Source organism: Leuciscus leuciscus (genome assembly GCF_965113295.1).
Source record: "Leuciscus leuciscus genome assembly, chromosome: 22".
NCBI lineage: Eukaryota > Metazoa > Chordata > Actinopteri > Cypriniformes > Leuciscidae > Leuciscus > Leuciscus leuciscus.
The window spans coordinates 22950509-22969744 of NC_138746.1; the positions used below are offsets into that span (position 1 = coordinate 22950509).

Sequence of the window (19236 nt, forward strand, 5' to 3'; positions counted from 1 at the left end):
CAATCAGCAGTAGGGGGCGTATACACCCGTGATGGGGGAGGAGAGAGATGCAAAAAGGGGATTTGAAGAAAGGGTGTAGAAAGAGAGATGGCTGAGAGACATTACAAAAAGAGAAATATTCAGGAATATCACTGGAAAAATAAGAGCTATGATTTAGGCAAGAGCTTTAGGACTGCAATAATACTAGAAAAGCTTATTAGTGCGGGAGAGACCTGAAAACGGACACCACGTGAGTAACATTGGTTTTGAGTGTCATTTTTTGAGCTTGTGTGCTGCGGGCGAATAACTAAGAACTCTTGCTTGTATACTCTTTTGTACTGCATGTTCATTTTTTGTTCTTCCTTGTTCATCATCTTCACTTTATTTTGCTTTGGTTCTACTGTATGATAAAAAGATGGTGCCATGATTACACTATATTTTATTTTTGCATCCTCCTTTTGATTCTAAACTGAACTCAAATGGCACTGAAAATTGGTTAAGAGAAATGAAACAATGCTGATGACCTGGGTCTGTGGTGGAGTAGTGAGTTTGACATGTTATTAAACTCGAGGTTCTGTGGGGTGCGGACTGGATCGATTCCATTCCTAGAGCTTCCGAACAAATCTTTGGGGTACGGACTGATGGGGCAGTGAACCCGAGATTATCCCGTGAGACAGTCCTGTCCGATTTTAGGGATAAATCGGGTCTATAGGAAACGTCCAATAGCTTTCTTAGGTGCGCCGAAAGAATACCACAGACACAGTGTAATCACCATGGGAAAATATCAGAGTAAAACTGGGAGCTGTGAAAAATATGATACACCGGTATTTATGCCTGATGAGAAGTTTATCTCTTTTATCTTTTTACTCATTTAATTCATTTTATAACTATATCATATATCTCTTTTAATTCCTTATAACTGTTTTAATTTTCCTTGCTTTTATTTTGTGATTATTTTAATTCCTTTCTGTGTAAAGCACTTTGAACTGCCATAGTGTATGAAATGTGCTATATAAAAAATAAAATCATTTGCCTGCCTTGCCTAGAAGATGCAGTTATGACATTATGACAATGTTTTATATAATAATACATACGCACACATTAATTGTTCACAATAAGATCTATAACATGCATTTAGAAAATAGACAATTCATTTTAATTTCATTCTGACTTTAACCATGAGTTACTGTCTTTTTAACTCATGGTTAAAGAAATGATTCACAATAACAAAGCCGCTTTTACAGTGGTTTATCAAATTCCGTGGTGAAATGCTGGAATGTTATGACCAGTTGTTTAACAACAAATAAACAATCATAAAGTGATTCAGTGCTTACCTCATTAAATATTCATGTGCTTTGTACAATCTCAGAACAATTCATAAATTATTCTGAGACTATTTTGAATGTTGAACACAAAAGAAGATATTTTGAAGAATGTTGAAACCAGACAGTTGACGACACCCACTGACTTCCAAAGTAGTCAATGGCTACAGTACGGTTTGATTACCAACATTCTTTAAATTATCTTATTTTGTGTTCAACAGAAGAAAGAAACTCATAAAGGTTTGAAACAACTTGAGGGTGAGTAAATTATGACATAATTTTCATTTTTTAAGTAAACAATTTCTTTAAGAAGTGAAAAGCTACACACTCCATCAATTACGGTTAGAAGAACTGTTCCCAAACATATAACATGCTAGAAAAATTATAATCACAGCAATAATGATCCAATAATAGACTCTTAAGCAACTTTTGTTTTGGCCGGGCAGGGTATAATCAGTAAATAAATTGAACTTTTACCAATAAAAATAACTGATAAGCGTTTCGAAGCACTGATTCGTAACAAAGACTTTTTGCAATAGTAATAGACACATCTATCCCTAGAATAAAGCACATTAATTAATGACTGAGGCTGTTTATACTGGCTGTCTGCCATTAACATTCCAGCACCGCATTTGTTTCACACTTTACACCTTCGCTACTGCAATTCAGGCTAAAATGTGTACCTTCTCTGTGTCACTTTGGATAAAAAGCTGAATGTGTCAGAGGTATGGCTTGGTGAGTATCGCACCTCTGGAAGTAAATAGACCCTAGACTAATTTTACTCTGTTATAGCTCTGCTTCTGTTATGTGAATAAGCAGATCATTTGCCAGCCTTCAATATTCACTCAAAGTTGTGTTGCAGAAAGCTGTTAAAGCTCACGCCTTTCATTTGTCCTCATTCATCCCTTTGAATGGCGTTCTTTTACGTTTTCAATTTGCAATGGGAAATTGAGCACAAAGGAAGAGCATTGCTGCCGTTTTTACAACTTTCTTTTCCACTGTGTGAAGAGATAAAAGGGCAGACCGATTTATTCCTGATGTAAAGAATCCAATCCCGGGCCCTGAGCCATTGAAAGAGGCTAGGGTACAGTGAATTTCAACTTTCAGTCGGAAAAACGTCCTGAAAATGAATGCGGCACGATGCTTGACTGAGCTTTTTCAGGGAGGAAACCAAGCCGAAGGAGGCAACTCATCACTATGAGGCAAAAGTGCAGATCAGCTGAAACGAAAATGAATTTTTCAGTGAAATGTGAATGAAAAAGTCATGAGGGAATCGTTGGCGTGCGCTCAAGAGGACTTAGAGAGAGCCAGAACTGATGGATAACTCTAGGCTCATCAGAGTAGAATCAAAAAGAATCTTTGAAACACAACACACATTTTTCTTTCTTTTCATCTCACTCTTTCCTTTAGTGGTCAGTGGTTGTGTTCTCCTGCCTGCAGAGTTCCGAAGCTCTGACGGCAAAAGTGCGGCTCTGCATGCATAAAAGGAAATAAATACAAATATTTCGAATGATAAAAACGTCGGCTTCCAGACTCACCCTGCATTACGCGCATGCACACTTGTCTGATGTGTTGATCACTTGGTTCTTTACCCTGTGAACACAGGAGGAGTTGTTTGGAAGAAAATCACACAATCCTGTTACTGTATTCTGATCATTTCATCTCATTTCAGAACACTAATTAGCTCTACATCAGAAAATAACAAACACAAACATTGGAATAGGAATTAACGTTTTTTTTCCTCAAATACCTTTTCAAACATGAGTGTGTACAACAAAACACTGAAAACTACTGGGTTTTTCACACATTTTGGCCTTTGAATTATCAGTTTTCCTGTCATTTATGATTACTGGATAAGGATGAACAATTATTAATTTGATAAAGATTGCACTTCCAAAGAGTGATTTTTAGCCAATTAAATATACTTTGACTTCAGCATAACAGAACCAAATTATAGTCACTATAGACACTTACAGGTCTAGAAAATTACAATTTCATGAATTTTACAGGTTTTCAATGACCGTAGGTACCCTGTACATATCAAAATCATGAATGGTAGTGTACATGCAAAGCGAAATCAGGATAATGGGCTAAATCTAGTTTTTACGGTAACACTTTACAATAAGGTTTCATTAGATAACATTAGTTAACTACATTAGTTAACATGAACTAATAATGAACTGCACTTCTACAGTATTTATTAATCTTTGTTAATGTTAATTTCAACATTTACAAATACATTATTAAACTCAAAAGTTGTATTTAACATTATTTAATGCACTGTGAACCAACATAATCAAAATACAACTGTTCATTGTTTAACTAACATTATCAAATATGAACAACTACAGTAACATATGTATTGCTCATGGTTAGTTCATGTAAGTTAATAGATTAACTAATGTCAACAAATGAAATCTAATTGTAAAGTGTTTGTAAAGTAATTGTAAATGTGTAACAAAAGGATGAAAACTACCAAGAATACCGCATTAATAAAATGGCATAAAACTGATAATGCCGTAGGTAAAAGGCATAAATATATTTGTGTCCAGTCTTTTTTTCCATCTATATACAGCATTGGCTTATAAAGCATAATCGTTGAGAGGTTGGAAACATACCGCTGGTCCCTGGGAGCCACGAGGTCCTGGAGCTCCTCTGTTCCCCTGCATGCCACGTGGTCCAGCACTACCAGGAGGCCCTTCAATGCCAGGCTGCCCACGGGCACCTTCTGGCCCTCTATTACCCGGATCTCCCTGGTTACCAACCTGAATTACACCAGATATGTATGTACATATTAATAGATGTATCTTTCAGTAAATCATTACAATGATTTAGTGTTTCAGTGTTATATCTTGAGGCCTACATAGAGCTGAGATAAAGCCATGGAAAACGCTTCAAGGATATCTGCAGTCATTACAGATAGCTGAATAATCAAAAATAAGACGGTTGCACTTTATTTTACAGTACGTGTACTTACAGTGTACTTACCTAAGAAAGTACTGGGTAATATTAGGTATACATGGGTTAAGGGTAGGTTCAGGGATAGTACCAAGTTATTACCCATTTATTGTAATTACTATAATACGTAGTATGTACACGGGCAACATGACTGTAAAATGAAGTGCTACCAGTAAGAATACTGATCAAAAACTCACTTCGCCTTTTGCTCCAGGTTGGCCAGGATCACCCTAAGTACATAAACAGCAAGATAATTAAAGTTCACCATCTTAAAAAATATTACACATTAGCATACTGCATTCATATTATTTTCAGCTCAGTATTTCAGAGCTACTCACAAGATCTCCCTTGTCTCCCGGCGTTCCCTCTGCACCTTGATCTCCCTGCAATAAAACACATCATCGTGAAGGAGAACATTTCTTAGATGTCTATGAATAAGTTTTGTTATTGTAAAACTTCTAGAATGGATAAGTTTGGTTATAAAATGTGACTGGATGAGCTGTATTCATAGCCTACAGAAACCAAATTACTTTTTGTGATTTTCATTACTAGCAAATGGAATTATTTAATGATTATTGCTGCCTTTAAATATTTAAAATGTAAGCTATATGATTTTTAGATGCATTGAACCGTTTGATGCTGCCGTTTTTACAGCGTTTTAAGAGATGTGGTGCCTGACAATGCTCCTTAACCGTACTAAAAATCCTTTTACCAGGACTTCAGTGGATAAATCATGTTTAATACATATATTTTAAAAATAATAATAATAAAGCTGTAAATAAAGCAAAGATTTTTGGAATTCGTTTTACAAAAAAATACCATTTCAGTCTTTCTACTTCAAAATTGCTACTTGCCATTTGTACTAATTCGTGAAATTAACCAGCAGTTTCTGAGTTAATCCTTGTTTCCACACCAAAATTGTTTCAGTGCAGCCTTTCTTACATTAGTTTTCTTGGTTTTAAAGGTATCTGATGTGTTCGGTTTAGTTCTGCAGTGATGATAGTGTGAATCACGCTCTTACCTGTTCTCCCTTTGGTCCGGCTTCACCTGCTTCACCCTGTGAAATATCACATTCAGAAATTCATTCCCATGAATATTTCACTCAAATCACGTGTTTGAAGAGTTCATTATAAAAACGGTTATTTAATAATGTACGCTCAGCATTTTACTCTTTCAATAAATCCTACATCTGTGTGAGGTGCTTACGTCCCCCCCACCAAATGCATTAAGGAAATCATTGAGTCTAAAAGGTACGAATTAGATTTTCAAAAGCCTCATTGTACTTTCAAAGGCTTTTAAACTTTAAAACACCAGTGGGAGCACATAATAATCGCAATGCCTTAAAGGCTGGAAAAAGTGAATCCCTCATTGTCTAATTGAACAAGAACAGTGAATATAAAGCTGTTTTTAAAGAGTTGTGGATAACTTTTTATAATAGTGACTGATTTAGCAAAACTCAGAGTACAAGTTGCTGTTCCTTAATAAACAAAGAATTAAGTTTGATCACCTAAGAATTGTGTAGTTTGAGCCTCGGGTTCACTGTCTGATAATCTGATGCATATTGCACACAAAACGTTAAGAAAAATCACTTGAAAGTAGTGATCACTTGAAAACCTGCCTGACTGCAACACATTTTCCACAGGTTTTTATCAGTTCACCAGGGAACAAAATCATGATGAAAAAGCAATTTAAAGAAATCATTTTGAGATTACAAAAAATCTGTTCAGGATGTTCAGAGAAATGTGAGATCCTCACTCTATCTCCTTTTATTCCTGGCAAGCCCGACGGTCCGGGAATTCCAGGCAAGCCCAAGTCACCTTTCGGACCCTGAAACGACAATCAATGTAAGATGGCATGCAGTCAGAGTCTGGCATTTACTGTGAAATTCTGGCTCATGTGTTTATAGTTCTCTCCTCTCTCGCTGCAGGGTTTCCAAACAGATGGGAAAGGTTTAAAACCTTTGACAACAAAGAGAAAAGACTTCAGAATCACGTAGTGCATCCCCACAAAAACACACTCATGCATGCACTCAAGCAATCTGAGAAAATGCGAGACCAGGACACAATGGCAAATGCTGATAAATTTGGTCTGTGAATGTATTTCTTCACTGTTTTGGGTTGAACAGTTTTGGGAATTGGATGTCTGTATGTCAGTTTAGCTAAATACATCCACAAGAGAGTTTCAATACATTTTAATGTAATAAATTAATCAATAAATAAATCACATTTCCAAAATAATGTAGTAGCAACAACATAAAATGATGTCCGGCCTTGGAAAATTGACATTCTTCACCCTTTATTCAAATATTATTAAAAGTAAAAAAATTATATAGTTGTGCTTGGAGTCAATTGTTATTTGTGCTAAATCGTACATATTTTACGAGTTGCACATTTCGTAGGAATTTGTAGGAATTACCTACACCTGACCCCACCCCTAAACCTACCCATCACTGGGGTTTAGACAATTCGTACGAGTGAGGTCGTACAAATTTGTACGAATTAGCCACCTTTTACTTACTCCTACGAATTCGTACGAGTTGGTCGTGAGATAGCATTGGGTGCGCAGGGAAGGACACCAGAGGCTATTTTTTAATGGATGTCAATGGAGGAGAGGCTTCACTATATGCTGAATAAACCGCATTTGTGGGAAAACGGCTTGTCATTTAATGAATCGACAGCCCATCGGTAGGATTATTATTACATACATACTATTTAAAGAGTACTTTGTGCAAGTTGTTTACCATAACTCTGACACTTACATTACTTTTGGGCACTACTGTAAAAAAAAAAAAAAAAAAAAACATATAACCAGAAACAACTAAGTATTCAGGATAATTATATACATATGTAGATATAAATCTGAATATATAATTTGAATATATAAATGTAAATCCTGAATATATGGCTGTAAATACTGCATTTCAAAGTTTTTACATTATAAAATAATAATATTCCTAATAATGTTGGAATTTAGTCACATAATACATTCATGTTTAAACATTGAGTGTTTGTGTGTGTGGATAAGTGTGTGCTCGTGGGAATGGCAGGGGAACAGAGAGCTCTTTGAGAGACACTGCTGTGAGACATTCTTTTGACTGTTTACTCTTTAGTGAGGAAACAGTGAGGTGAGGCGAGGTCCCATTCAAAAGAGAAGCCGCTGACTCCATTCTCTTCTACAGACCACAGCGTGATGTTTCCCTTCATACCAGCAGTGTGTCTGCTTTTCACAAATTCTGAATATTTGCCTTGGTTTGACCCTCAAATTAGCATAATATAAAGTCACGAATTCCCCTAAAAGACTATTAGTGAAAAGTTTTTTGAATTCACCGCGCACCAAACCATCTAAATAAGTAAAAGCATTTGAGCTTAGTGGATGTCAAACCGACTTGCTTTTTCTTTGAACACTGGGATAATGGAATAATTTAAACGTGGTGCTGCCTATGACTTGTTTTGAACTTTGGGATTGCTGGCAGCTCATACAAAAAAATAAATAATAATAAATGAGGTCTCTTTCATGTTAGCAGTTCCACACGGCACAAAATCATTTTATTAATCAGTATGTTTGTCTTATTTTCCAGTAACTTAATTTCTAAACAACCTTAAAACAAGATGCATTCACTTGACAAGCAAAAAAAAGTTTTTCTTTATCTTTTTTTAAAACATAAATCTAATCAAATGTAGTAGATTTTATGCTTAAATAAAATAAACAACAATTTTCCAATGGTGTAAATAAAACTATGAAAAAGTTAGATTTAAAAAAAATATATATATATTTCACTTTGCAGTCAAAATGAACTTGTTTAGGATGTTACAATGTGTTTACTGGGGGGAAAGGCAAATAATAATGATTTAAGTAGCCTACACTATGTAACTTTTTTTGTTCAAAACGTACAAAATTCATATAATGACTCAGTAGGCCTACATCATGAACCAAATTTTCAAAGCAATTTTTATTTTTCTTATCCTGGATAACTATGGTACGCCTATAATAGGTGTTTACACTGGCCAAAAATGAACACTTGCCAAGCGTCAAATGAGAATAAAAATCAGCATTTGCAAGTATGTGTGTATGAAACGGTCCAGTTGGCGGTAACATTTTTATGAATTCTAACTCAGCAAATACTCATCATATACTTAAACAAAGAGAAGTAGCTCCGACTAAAATGTTCTTCCGCAAGACGCATATGTCGTTTTTTTATTAACCACTAGAGCGCCAAAAGTTAGTGCACCTTTAAGATCAGTTATTTTTGCAGTGTAGACAGCAATTGCTTTAAATGGAGAACAAATCAAGACGTCTGAAACCTCTGAAGTCTCCTGCTTAAAAATAAAATAAAAAATCCCTAATAATCTCATATATCTGTAATCAAAAGCCAGAGATTTCAATATGAACATATCTCATTAAACTTTTCCAGGAGCAAATAATCATTCTGAGCTATACATTAATTGTAAAGCTCTATACTCGTAAGGCCCATTCACACTAAGAACGATAACTATAACAATAAATATATAGTTCTAAAAATCATTCTAAATATAAAAGAATAGCAGAGTCCACAACACAACTATATCAATAATGGCACAAAGAAAAAGTTTAGTTGGAATCACTTTAAGCTTCAGCTGAGGAACGATCGGAATCCATCTTTCTTTAAAGAGCTCGAGCATTTAAAGCGGCAGACGACAAAACTGCAGCGTGCTTAGATCAGACAGAACAATATCGTGCATTGGTGTGGACGCTAATATAGTTTTCGTTATAGTCATCTTCAGGGCTTGACATTAACTTTTTTGCTCACTAGCCAGGTTTTCCAAAGTTACTAGCCACACAGCATTTTTACTAGCCACATTTTTGTTTTTGTGAAATTACCTTTTAAAAGTCGACTATGGCGTGCTAAAATTGACTTGAACTAGATTTACAACCCTTTTAAATGTAAAACCACTGTACACACCCAAATCAAGACTACACAAAACAGGTCATTATCATTAGCTCTGATAAGGTTGTGTGTAAAGCTCCTTTTTTTAAATAAAACCATGTATTATAGATATCGCCACATAGCTCCACCGGCATACACTGTGTGCATGTAATACTCATTAGGGCTGTCAAAATTGCTCAAAAATGACGTTCGAATATTCTCTCTAAAAAGAAACACATAGCCTATATTCGAACTATTCGAACATGGTAGCGCATTTTGTCAATGACTCGCATTACGTCAATAACAGGGCAAATTAATACAAAGAGACATAACTACTTGTATAGGTAGTTTATTTAAGTTTAAACACATTTGACAACGTATTACCTACACAAAAAACAAGTAAATCAACTAATGGCCAAGACCGCAGACCTCACTCTCGCTCGCTCACTCGCAGGCACTCTTTCTCTCTCTCACCCTCACCCTCATGCTGCGTTCACACCAAACGCGAATAGAGCGTCTGGCGCGAGTGTAAAGACGCGTTTACGCGCGTCTGGAGGTCTTGCGGCGCGAATGAGGCGTCACGCTCTCTGTGCATAACGGTTTAAATGAACAACAACAATAAGCAAATGTTGAGTGCTGATCAAGAGTTTTGTGCAAGCAATTTAAGGTCGCGACTCTTATATAGCAGGCTTCATTCAGTGATTGAAACAAATATTATTAACAATAATTGAAGTTTTTAGCCTATATAGAACCGACATTGAACGTTCCGAGCGAGCTGTGCTGTGGTAAACATGGAACTTTTCCTTGACATGAAACGGTAAATAATCAAACCAGTGGAAGCCTGTAGCGCATCAAACTGCTGTATCTAACCTACCTTATTCATGCAATATCTATTCAGTCATTACAGTAGCCTACACTTTAGTAATGTTGTTTCTGTTTAACGTTAACGCTTCTTCCTGTTACCTGTCCCTGACCCCTCAGCGCGCCCACTCGCAAAGCAGACAGCCGCGCCTCTGCCACCGGGGGCGTTTTTCCACATTCGAATATACATTTTCACCTTCGAAATTCTGTTTTTTAAAACTATTCGAATATATATTCGAATTTAGAATATTCGTTGACAGCCCTATGGGAGTTGTAGTGTCGTAGTGTCACACTTATTTCAGATGCCTTTTGAAAAGACTACAATTATTCAACCCGCCACAGTGGCTAGTTGGAGTGACTATGTTACCCGCCACGAGCAAAATCCACCCGCATTTGGCGGGTTGGCGGGTGTTAATGTCAAGCCCTGGTCATCTTTATAGTTATTGTTCTTGGTGTCAATTGGCCTTTACTGTGTCAACATTTGTTTAAATTTGTGTCTCTTTCTTATTTCTTTTTTAGGAGAAACATCTGAGACAGGGTTCATACTTGAACATGTTTGCTGAGCCATGAAAGAACAAAATCTGAGCAACAAAGGCGACCTCAGGACAGCCATCTCTCTACTTGCAGGTTTTTACTGAGTAATTTGTATGATGACAGTAAAGTATGGCAGATGCTTGCTTTGATATCACAACCATGTCATTATACAGATTATACACTTACTCTGGCTCCTGGTTTTCCCATTGGTCCAAGTGGCCCCTGCTCTCCTCTGTCTCCCTAAACACAAATACACTCTCATTATCTGCAAGATATACCTTAGTGAGAAAATATAGACACATCCAGCCTGTGCATTAGCCATTAGTCATGCTGCAATGGGTACTCACAGGCTGTCCAATAGGCCCGAGGGGTCCAAATTCTCCTTGTTCTCCACGCTCGCCCTGAACAGAGACATTTATTGTCAGATCATCTATTCCTAATGGCAGAGCTATTGGACAGTTTACTATCAACTTACCTGTTTGCCTGCAGATCCCATGGTCCCAATGAGGCCTGGTTGTCCAGAATTACCCTGTAATCATTTATGTCATTTACTGCACATGACAAAGTTGCTTAAGTGTGTAATTTCACCGTTGCAGTAAATGGAATTGCAAAAATGATAAACCAATGTTTCTGTGTCAGGCGACTAAAATCAATCAATCAACGGAGCAATGCTGAAAGAGCCACATTGTCACACTATTTAGGCAAAATCAACTAGGGATTTTCAGCATATTGCTATTATATGGGTATTATAAGCTCATATTAGATATTTAACTGTGCAAGACAAGCTAATTTTCCCAATTTTTACATTTTACCGTTATCATCATCAAAATTGTATTAATCTTTGAAAACATTAATATTGAATACCATAGTAAATGTTGTGATTCATTTGTAGCACTTAAAAGGGCTGATTTTAGTTTTTAGTGGTTTTGTCCGTTATATCAGTCACAACATGAACATTAAGATCAATGTATGTGTATCAGCCAGAATTTGGCACAATTCTAAATCACAAATCATAACAAAATCAATCTAAAATGCCTTAAATTTGTCTCTGCATATTAAACTGAGATGAGAGAAAATATTTTATCATAAAAAAAAAATTACACACTTCACCTATAACATGCAGCTAATGGTTTGAGACGTATCTGTATTTCTGCTTCATTGACCAGATAAAAGCTTTTGTCAGTTCAGGGTGTTAACAACTGTGATGACTAAATACAGATAAATTCAGCAACATCTCTCACCTTCTCTCCTCCTCCACCTTTTGGCCCTGGGCTTCCTGGTAAACCCTGCAGACATGGAAGAGAAAGTCACTAAATATCAAAAAGCAGTTGCTTTAAAAGCTACATCTCCTGGAGAAAGTACTGAAATGCCTTCCCTTTGTTCTGTATGATCAAAGTAAAACTCAAGGGGTATTTGAACCATCTCAAAATTAATGATGATGTGAATTAGTCATGAAGAGCTGACATCATGCTGGATAAAGTCAGAAGGGTTTTATAATCTTGCCCTGCCATGAAATGGAGGCAGACACGACATGCACAAATTTGAAATTGAAATAAATTATTGACTTTTATCCTCTCCTATAGTGAGCTATGAGCTTTATAGCTATAAAGAAGACAGGTTGAAGATGTTGTAAGAATTCAGCAATGCATGTCTGACAAGGGTAAAATAAAAGAGACGTGCTACATCTTGTAGATAGAAATGAAAGCTAGGATGCACTACCAATCAATAGTTTGGTGTCTGTACGATTTTTTATTTAGTTAGTTTTTTAGTTTTTTAAAAGTATTTTATGCTAACCAAGGCTGCATTTATGAGATCAAATTACAGTAATAATGTGAAATATTATTTCCATTTAATGATCCTTCAGAAATCATTATAATATATATATATATATTTATTATTATGTAAACCGTGATACATTCTCTTTTTTTTTCAGGATTCTTTGAATAGAAAGTAAAAAAAAAAAAAGCTGTCATTTGAAATATAATCTTTTTGTTATAATGTAAACATCTGTACTGTTGTAAAATGTATGTTCTGTTTTAGTTTAGTTTTCTCTCTGTTTGCTCTGTTCCCATTTGCCTGTTCATATTAGTCACTTGGTTACATGGTTATTCACTGATTATTAGATTCTGTTTACCTGTGTTCATCTAGTTCCCTTTGTTTTTTCCTAGTATTTAGTATTCCCTAGTTCATTTATCCATTATTGTTGATACGTTGTTATCTCCTGAGTGTTCTGTTTGAATGAATTAAGTACTGTTTTGTTGCTATTCCTTCATCTTCATACATACAAGTAACGCAAGTTAAGTAATCAGATTACTTTTAGTAAGTAACTAATAAAGTAACGCATTACTTTTAAATTTACATCAAAGTTACTTGTTTAAATAAGCTTGCATTTACTCATCTCACTTGCACAAAAACAGATTCAGTATTCCTCAAAATTAAAAAACAGTGAAATGCAAACCTTACGTGAACCTGGAATAATTAAATATGTTAAATGACACAAATATACTTTATGTCTTTAATCTCACTTTATTAACCAATGTCTTTGCTGCTGACCTAAGTGATCCAATTCTACTATACTAATAAGAAAAAATGACTTTAGTTCAGTGGTTCTCAAAGTGCGGGTGCGCAAAAGTAACGCAACACATTATTTTCCATAAAAAGTAACTAAGTATTTACTAACTAACTGATTAGTTACTTTTTTATGAAGTAATGCAATATTGTAATCCATTCATTTTAAAAGTAAATTTTACCAACAATGGTTAACTTACTACTGTAATTTATGACCAATTTAATGCACCCTAAAAACTATTAATCTCTTTAATACAAACAGAAAAATCTTACTGATCCCAAACTGCTGAACGGTAGCATTTGTATGTGAATTTTCTTACCTCTGGCAAAATAAAAATTAACCTTCACAGTCATTATTGCAGTTCATATATTTAATGCATTTAATTTTTCTCTACATTAAGACTTACAGGGAGTCCTTGAAGGCCAACTTCCCCAGGGCTTCCAGCTTTTCCGGTGGTGCCCTGTAAAAGAACCACATCTCCATTATTACCACTATCACACTTTCTACATTGCCATGGTTGACTAATAAAAAAAGACAAGGCTGTACCTTGGCACCTGGCATGCCAGGAATTCCCTCACGTCCATCCACGCCTGGCAAACCCTGGAAACAGATGTAAAGTTTAGAAGTTTGGATGTATAGAATAGTCTTTAGGCAAATCATTTTGTCCACACTAAGTACCAAAAAAGTACCATACTGTAAAATGTTCTCATGGTATTACCATCTGATACCATCACTGTACAATGGTACAACCAAACATTTTAATTAAAAAAGTGAAAGTTTAATGTATATGTTGAACCACGTACACCATCTCCCTTTGACCCTGGAAGACCAGTGTTGCCTCTTAGCCCTTGAGATCCCTGCAGAAAGAGATTATTTCATTAAAATCATTATGTATTGCCCTTAGAATGACAGAATATAGCCAAATAAGGCATGTTCCTAGACCAACATCATTTAGTTGTTTGAACGTTGTTCCAGGACTAACAAGGATCCTTGGCCATGACCTACTTATCATGGAAAACTTCTCAAAGGCTAATTTAATAAACAAAAACCTCTTAAACTTCAACTGTGTGCATGGTTTGCTGTTATAATGATGGTTGTACACATACCTGTTCGCCTTTAGGGCCAGCTTCTCCCATTCCTCCTCTTTGGCCTCGATCCCCCTAGATAAAAAGAGACATACTTCTCAGATGTCTGCTAACATTGATTTGTTCATTTACACCCAAGGCTCAGGACATCAACTTCAAGTCATGCCCGTCTTCAAAGCTTTCAACTGTGAATGTGAGGTAAAACTTTCCGTTTCATGATTGTTTACAGCTTTAGATTAGATTGGTTTCGTTTGAATAAGGTAGAGGAAATGATAGAACTTACCATCGCCCCTGCAACCCCCTGAGGGCCCGGGTCACCATCAACACCTCGAGGGCCCTGTAAAAAAATAACACCATTTTATTTATTTGTTAGTTTATTTATATATTATGCTTATTTTTTATTACATCTTTCTTCATTTTCAGCTTTTTATGTCGGTTGCAGTGCTACAGTATACCATCTAATGCCACTCTAATTGTAAAAAGATAAATAGTCTCTAAACAGTAATCCCATAAGATATAAATATGAGTTTTATGGCTTTTACTTGATTTTTCTCTTTCATGTAGATGAACAAAAAAAATTTATTTCTTATCTTGAATGCTGAGGTGTACTGTACAAATTTTTCTCCATCAAATGCTCTATAGAATGAGAATGTTCCTCCCCTGATAAAACCAAATAACCCAGAAATGGCTGTTTTTAACCCAGCATTTTTTAGAGTGTACCGTACTAATACATTTTCTCATGGTATTACCATCTGATACCATGAATATATAATATGCATTAGTACTAATTTGCATTAGTAGTAGCACATTATGGTTTTACCACACTGTGACAAACTTAAGGCAAATGGATATTTAAAAAAGAACTGGCAAAATATTTGATGCTTCAACTTCTTACCTCTATTTAAATCTTACCATTTCTCCTTTGGAGCCAATCATACCAGTGGAACCTCGAATTCCCTGCGGCCCCTGAGAGCATGTCATTGAAACAAGACTTTAAGATCAAGAAACAGCCACTGGATTGATTTATTAATTAAATGTAGATTGCTGAAATAAACAGGAAATGGACGTACAGTTGGGCCTTGAGCGCCAACCTCTCCAGGTGACCCCTGATCTCCCTCCTCTCCCTAAAAAGAGAAAGAAATGGATGATGGATGGATGGATGGATGGGTGGGGGGGTGGACGGATGGATGGGTGGGGGGGTGGACGGATGGATGGGTGGGTGGATGGATGGATGGATGGGTGGGTGGGTGGGTGGATGGATGGTGGATGGATGGTGATGGATGGATGGATGGATGGATGGATGGATGGATGGATGGATGGATGGATGGATGGATGGATGGGTGGGTGGGATGGTGGATGGATGGATGGATGGATGGATGGATGGATGGATGGGTGGGGGGGGGGGTGGATGGATGGGTGGGGGGGTGGATGGATGGGTGGGTGGGTGGGTGGATGGATGGATGGATGGATGGATGGATGGATGGATGGATGGATGGATGGATGGATGGATGGATGGATGGATGGATGGATTGGATGGATGGATGGATGGTGGGTGGGTGGATGGATGGATGGATGGATGGATGGATGGATGGATGGATGGATGGATGGATGGATGGATGGATGGATGGATGGATGGATGGATGGATGGATGGATGGTGGATGGATGGATGGATGGATGGTGGATGGAGGATGGATGGGTGGGTGGGTGGATGGATGGGTGGGTGGGTGGGTGGATGGATGGATGGATGGATGGATGGATGGATGGAGGGGTGGGTGGGTGGGTAATACTTTTAATGTAATACTTAAAAATGAACTGCAAAGTTTTGATTGAGGTAAATGATGTGTGAATGTCGCGAGTGAATTAAATGTCACACACTAACTTATTCTTACAACACTCAAATCCCTCATTATTCTTCATGCACCAGTGGAGTTTAATTCTTATACAGATCTTTAATAGACAGCATTTAAATACATCCTCCACGTTAATGCAGCCCGAGCGTCAGTCCTTAATTATAAATGAGGCTCTGTAATAATCTCCAAAATGTCACAGTGGGAGAAAATGTTTTCTCATTACAACAGACCTATTGCTTAATTTATATTCAGATTCACTCTGGAGAACTTCATGACACATGCTGACCTCAATCACACACACACACACACACACACACACACACACACACACACACACACACACACACACACACACACACACACACACACACACACACACACACACACACACACACCCAGATAGTTCTGGTTCCTCCTTTGTCAGCATAATTATATCAAACTTTTTGTAAATATTATAAAGTTCTTGCCTTGTGTCCTTGTTTACCAGGCTCTCCGGATTCTCCTTTTCCCCCTTTATGACCCTAACAGTGGACAGGAGGACATACTTATTTCATAGTAAAAAGCATGGACATTTATTTTTCAAAAAAACTAAATTATATATTTATATTAATAATTGTCAATATGTATACATTTACATTTGTATTGTAAACTTCAAGAATGTATTGATCTTATTAACAAATTCCTTTTGAATTACTATCTACAAGAAAACTCACCTTCATCCCAGGCAAACCAGGATGACCAGATGTACCAGCTGAGCAAGCGTTAGGGCACTTAACATAGGAAAAGATCATTTATAGTCTGATTATTCATGTCACTCATTCCAACCGTATCTAATAGTCAACTCGGATAACTTTACGCTAAAACATATTGCTTATCACACAACATATTTCAGTGTTGAAAACTTATGATTGATGAAGCAGATATCCTCTTACCAGTTCCATTGTTCCACCCAACATCCCTGCAGCACCCTGTAAACACCACAGATTCTCATTACAGTTCTCACCCAATTTGAAAGAAATAAAGGCTGATTAGTTATTACGGAAGCAGCTGTGTCACCCTGTTGTTTCATCACTATAATTGCTGCTCTACATGATGTTCCTAATTAGTCTATGAATACAGATGTCTTTAGTCGTACACTGTAAAAAGGAAAATTAACCGTTTTTATACTCAGGAACTATTTTTACAAAGATCATGACTTTTTTTCCCCTCTCTTGTAAGTCACTTTGGATAAAAGTGTTTGCTAAATGGAAATCTGAAATGACTTTTGTTGGTGTAACTTTGAAGTCAGGATCATTCATGAAGATTAATGTTGTTTTGACACAGTTTTAAGTTTAAAGGTTATTACTGTTGTGTTAGTCTTGATAAACCACAGCAATACTCACACGGGGTCCGGTTGGTCCACGGGGCCCCTGTGGCCCTCTCACACCCATTGATCCCTGTTATACAGAGAGAAATACATTCATTTTAATACACTGTAAAATAAAGTTGCTGCCTTAAATTTTTAAATGCAATCAACTTGGGATGTTTAAATCATTTCCACTTAAATTACATTAAACTGAGTTAAAAACAAATTGTTTAATATTGTATTAATAAACGTTTTTTTTATTTTTTATTGCTTAACTTAGTTAAAGCAACGTAAACACGTTGTCAAAACGTATTGATCATATAATTTTTTACAGTGTAGCTGTATGAATACTCTTTAACCATACGCATTTATAAGATAGCTCACTTTTTGAATAAAATTACAATGTACTAAAACTAAGAAAAGTACGACAGCAACAGTTCACCATGAAATAAATACCTAAATAAAACAAAATAAAACCTATGTTTGTTTAAGAATTTTAAAGTTTTTTTCTCTTTCTATAAAACAAACAGAGGAACTATCCTGAACTGAACCAGCAGCTCCATGCCCTTAAAATGAACCCTGAGGTTGATTTTTCATGGCCAGAGTAAGATCTGAACTGCAGTACATCAATAATACATCATAAATGGGTATTTTAATGTGAACATGTTTTGACAATTTTTAAACTTTGTTAATTTCTTACTTTTCATAAGTTTTCAAAAAATCTATTTATTCCTTGCAATGGCTCTAGTTGTCATTGAGTGAATCTCATCAAACTGGTCTAGAACATATGTGATTAATATTTCATTTTAAAATCAGAAGAAAGAAGTAGCATATAAAAATAAAAAATATATTAAAAAAACACAGCTAAATTGGCTGCTTGCCTATATTAACCCAGACAGCAATCAGTGTATTCAAAACAAAATCCGCCATTTTATTTTTGAAACACTACTTCATAAAAATAAAATAAGTTACTCACAGGGGGTCCAACTTTTCCCAGCTCGCCCGGAAGTCCTCCTGGTCCTGGTCGTCCCTGTACAAACGAGTATTACACTTAAACCTTAGAGAACCCCTCACTCCACCCACTGATTTTTTTGGTTATCATATAAAACAAAAGCCACTTACAATTGGTCCATCAGGTCCAATACCCTAAAAAGACAAAGAAGGTATACATTTTGCACTGAATTATGTATTAATATATTTCCCCCATTTCATTTCTGTTTATACAAAACCCATTTATATTGACTGAATATGATATACAGTATGTGAATTATAATCTTTTTTTTTACTAACTTGCTGCTGTCATCTTTGAGGCAAGATATGTGTGTACAGATCAGCTTTAAACATATTTACAACTATACGTATCTGCTCAATGGTGTTTGTATTGTACGCAGGGGCTTTGGATATGTTAAAAAAATGACAAGATCAGACTTACCGCCTCTCCTCTAGGTCCAGGTTTGCCAGGTTCTCCCTGTTCCACAACAACAATTACACAGTCTCATTTTAGGCTGAACATAATTTAAAACACATACACACATAGACATAATGCTTTTTATACTGTACCAACTGTATATTCTCTCCCCTTACACTAATCCTACCCCTAAACCTACCCATCACAGTAAACCTTAGCACTTTTACATGTTCAAAAACATGTATAATATGATTTATAAGCTCATAAGGACCAAAAAAATGTCACCACAAGAACAAGGATCTCGAATATTGCCATCTTTGTGGGGACATTTTGTCCCCATAATTTAGGGTTTACCAGGCCACACACACACACACACACACACACACACACACACACACACACACACACACACACACACACA

At 36.3% G+C, this 19236-nt stretch overlaps 1 protein-coding gene across 3 annotated transcripts in view; it reads right to left on the reverse strand.

Annotated features, from left to right (window-relative positions):
* The window catches only part of col9a1b (collagen, type IX, alpha 1b), a 122980-nt gene that overhangs the window by 2786 nt on the left and 100958 nt on the right, over positions 1-19236 (reverse strand). For all 3 annotated transcript variants that reach the window (XM_082154424.1, XM_082154425.1, XM_082154426.1), the window contains 24 exons: positions 18840-18875; positions 18530-18553; positions 18384-18437; positions 17445-17498; positions 16995-17030; positions 16776-16832; positions 16530-16583; positions 15282-15335; positions 15124-15177; positions 14495-14548; positions 14233-14286; positions 13930-13983; positions 13673-13726; positions 13533-13586; positions 11799-11843; positions 11033-11086; positions 10905-10958; positions 10744-10797; positions 6015-6086; positions 5281-5316; positions 4598-4642; positions 4457-4489; positions 3920-4066; positions 2840-2894 (listed from right to left, as the gene is read on the reverse strand). In XM_082154424.1, coding sequence (XP_082010550.1) covers positions 2840-2894; positions 3920-4066; positions 4457-4489; positions 4598-4642; positions 5281-5316; positions 6015-6086; positions 10744-10797; positions 10905-10958; positions 11033-11086; positions 11799-11843; positions 13533-13586; positions 13673-13726; positions 13930-13983; positions 14233-14286; positions 14495-14548; positions 15124-15177; positions 15282-15335; positions 16530-16583; positions 16776-16832; positions 16995-17030; positions 17445-17498; positions 18384-18437; positions 18530-18553; positions 18840-18875 — 1288 coding nt within the window. The remainder of the gene's footprint in view (positions 1-2839; positions 2895-3919; positions 4067-4456; positions 4490-4597; positions 4643-5280; positions 5317-6014; positions 6087-10743; positions 10798-10904; positions 10959-11032; positions 11087-11798; positions 11844-13532; positions 13587-13672; positions 13727-13929; positions 13984-14232; positions 14287-14494; positions 14549-15123; positions 15178-15281; positions 15336-16529; positions 16584-16775; positions 16833-16994; positions 17031-17444; positions 17499-18383; positions 18438-18529; positions 18554-18839; positions 18876-19236) is intronic.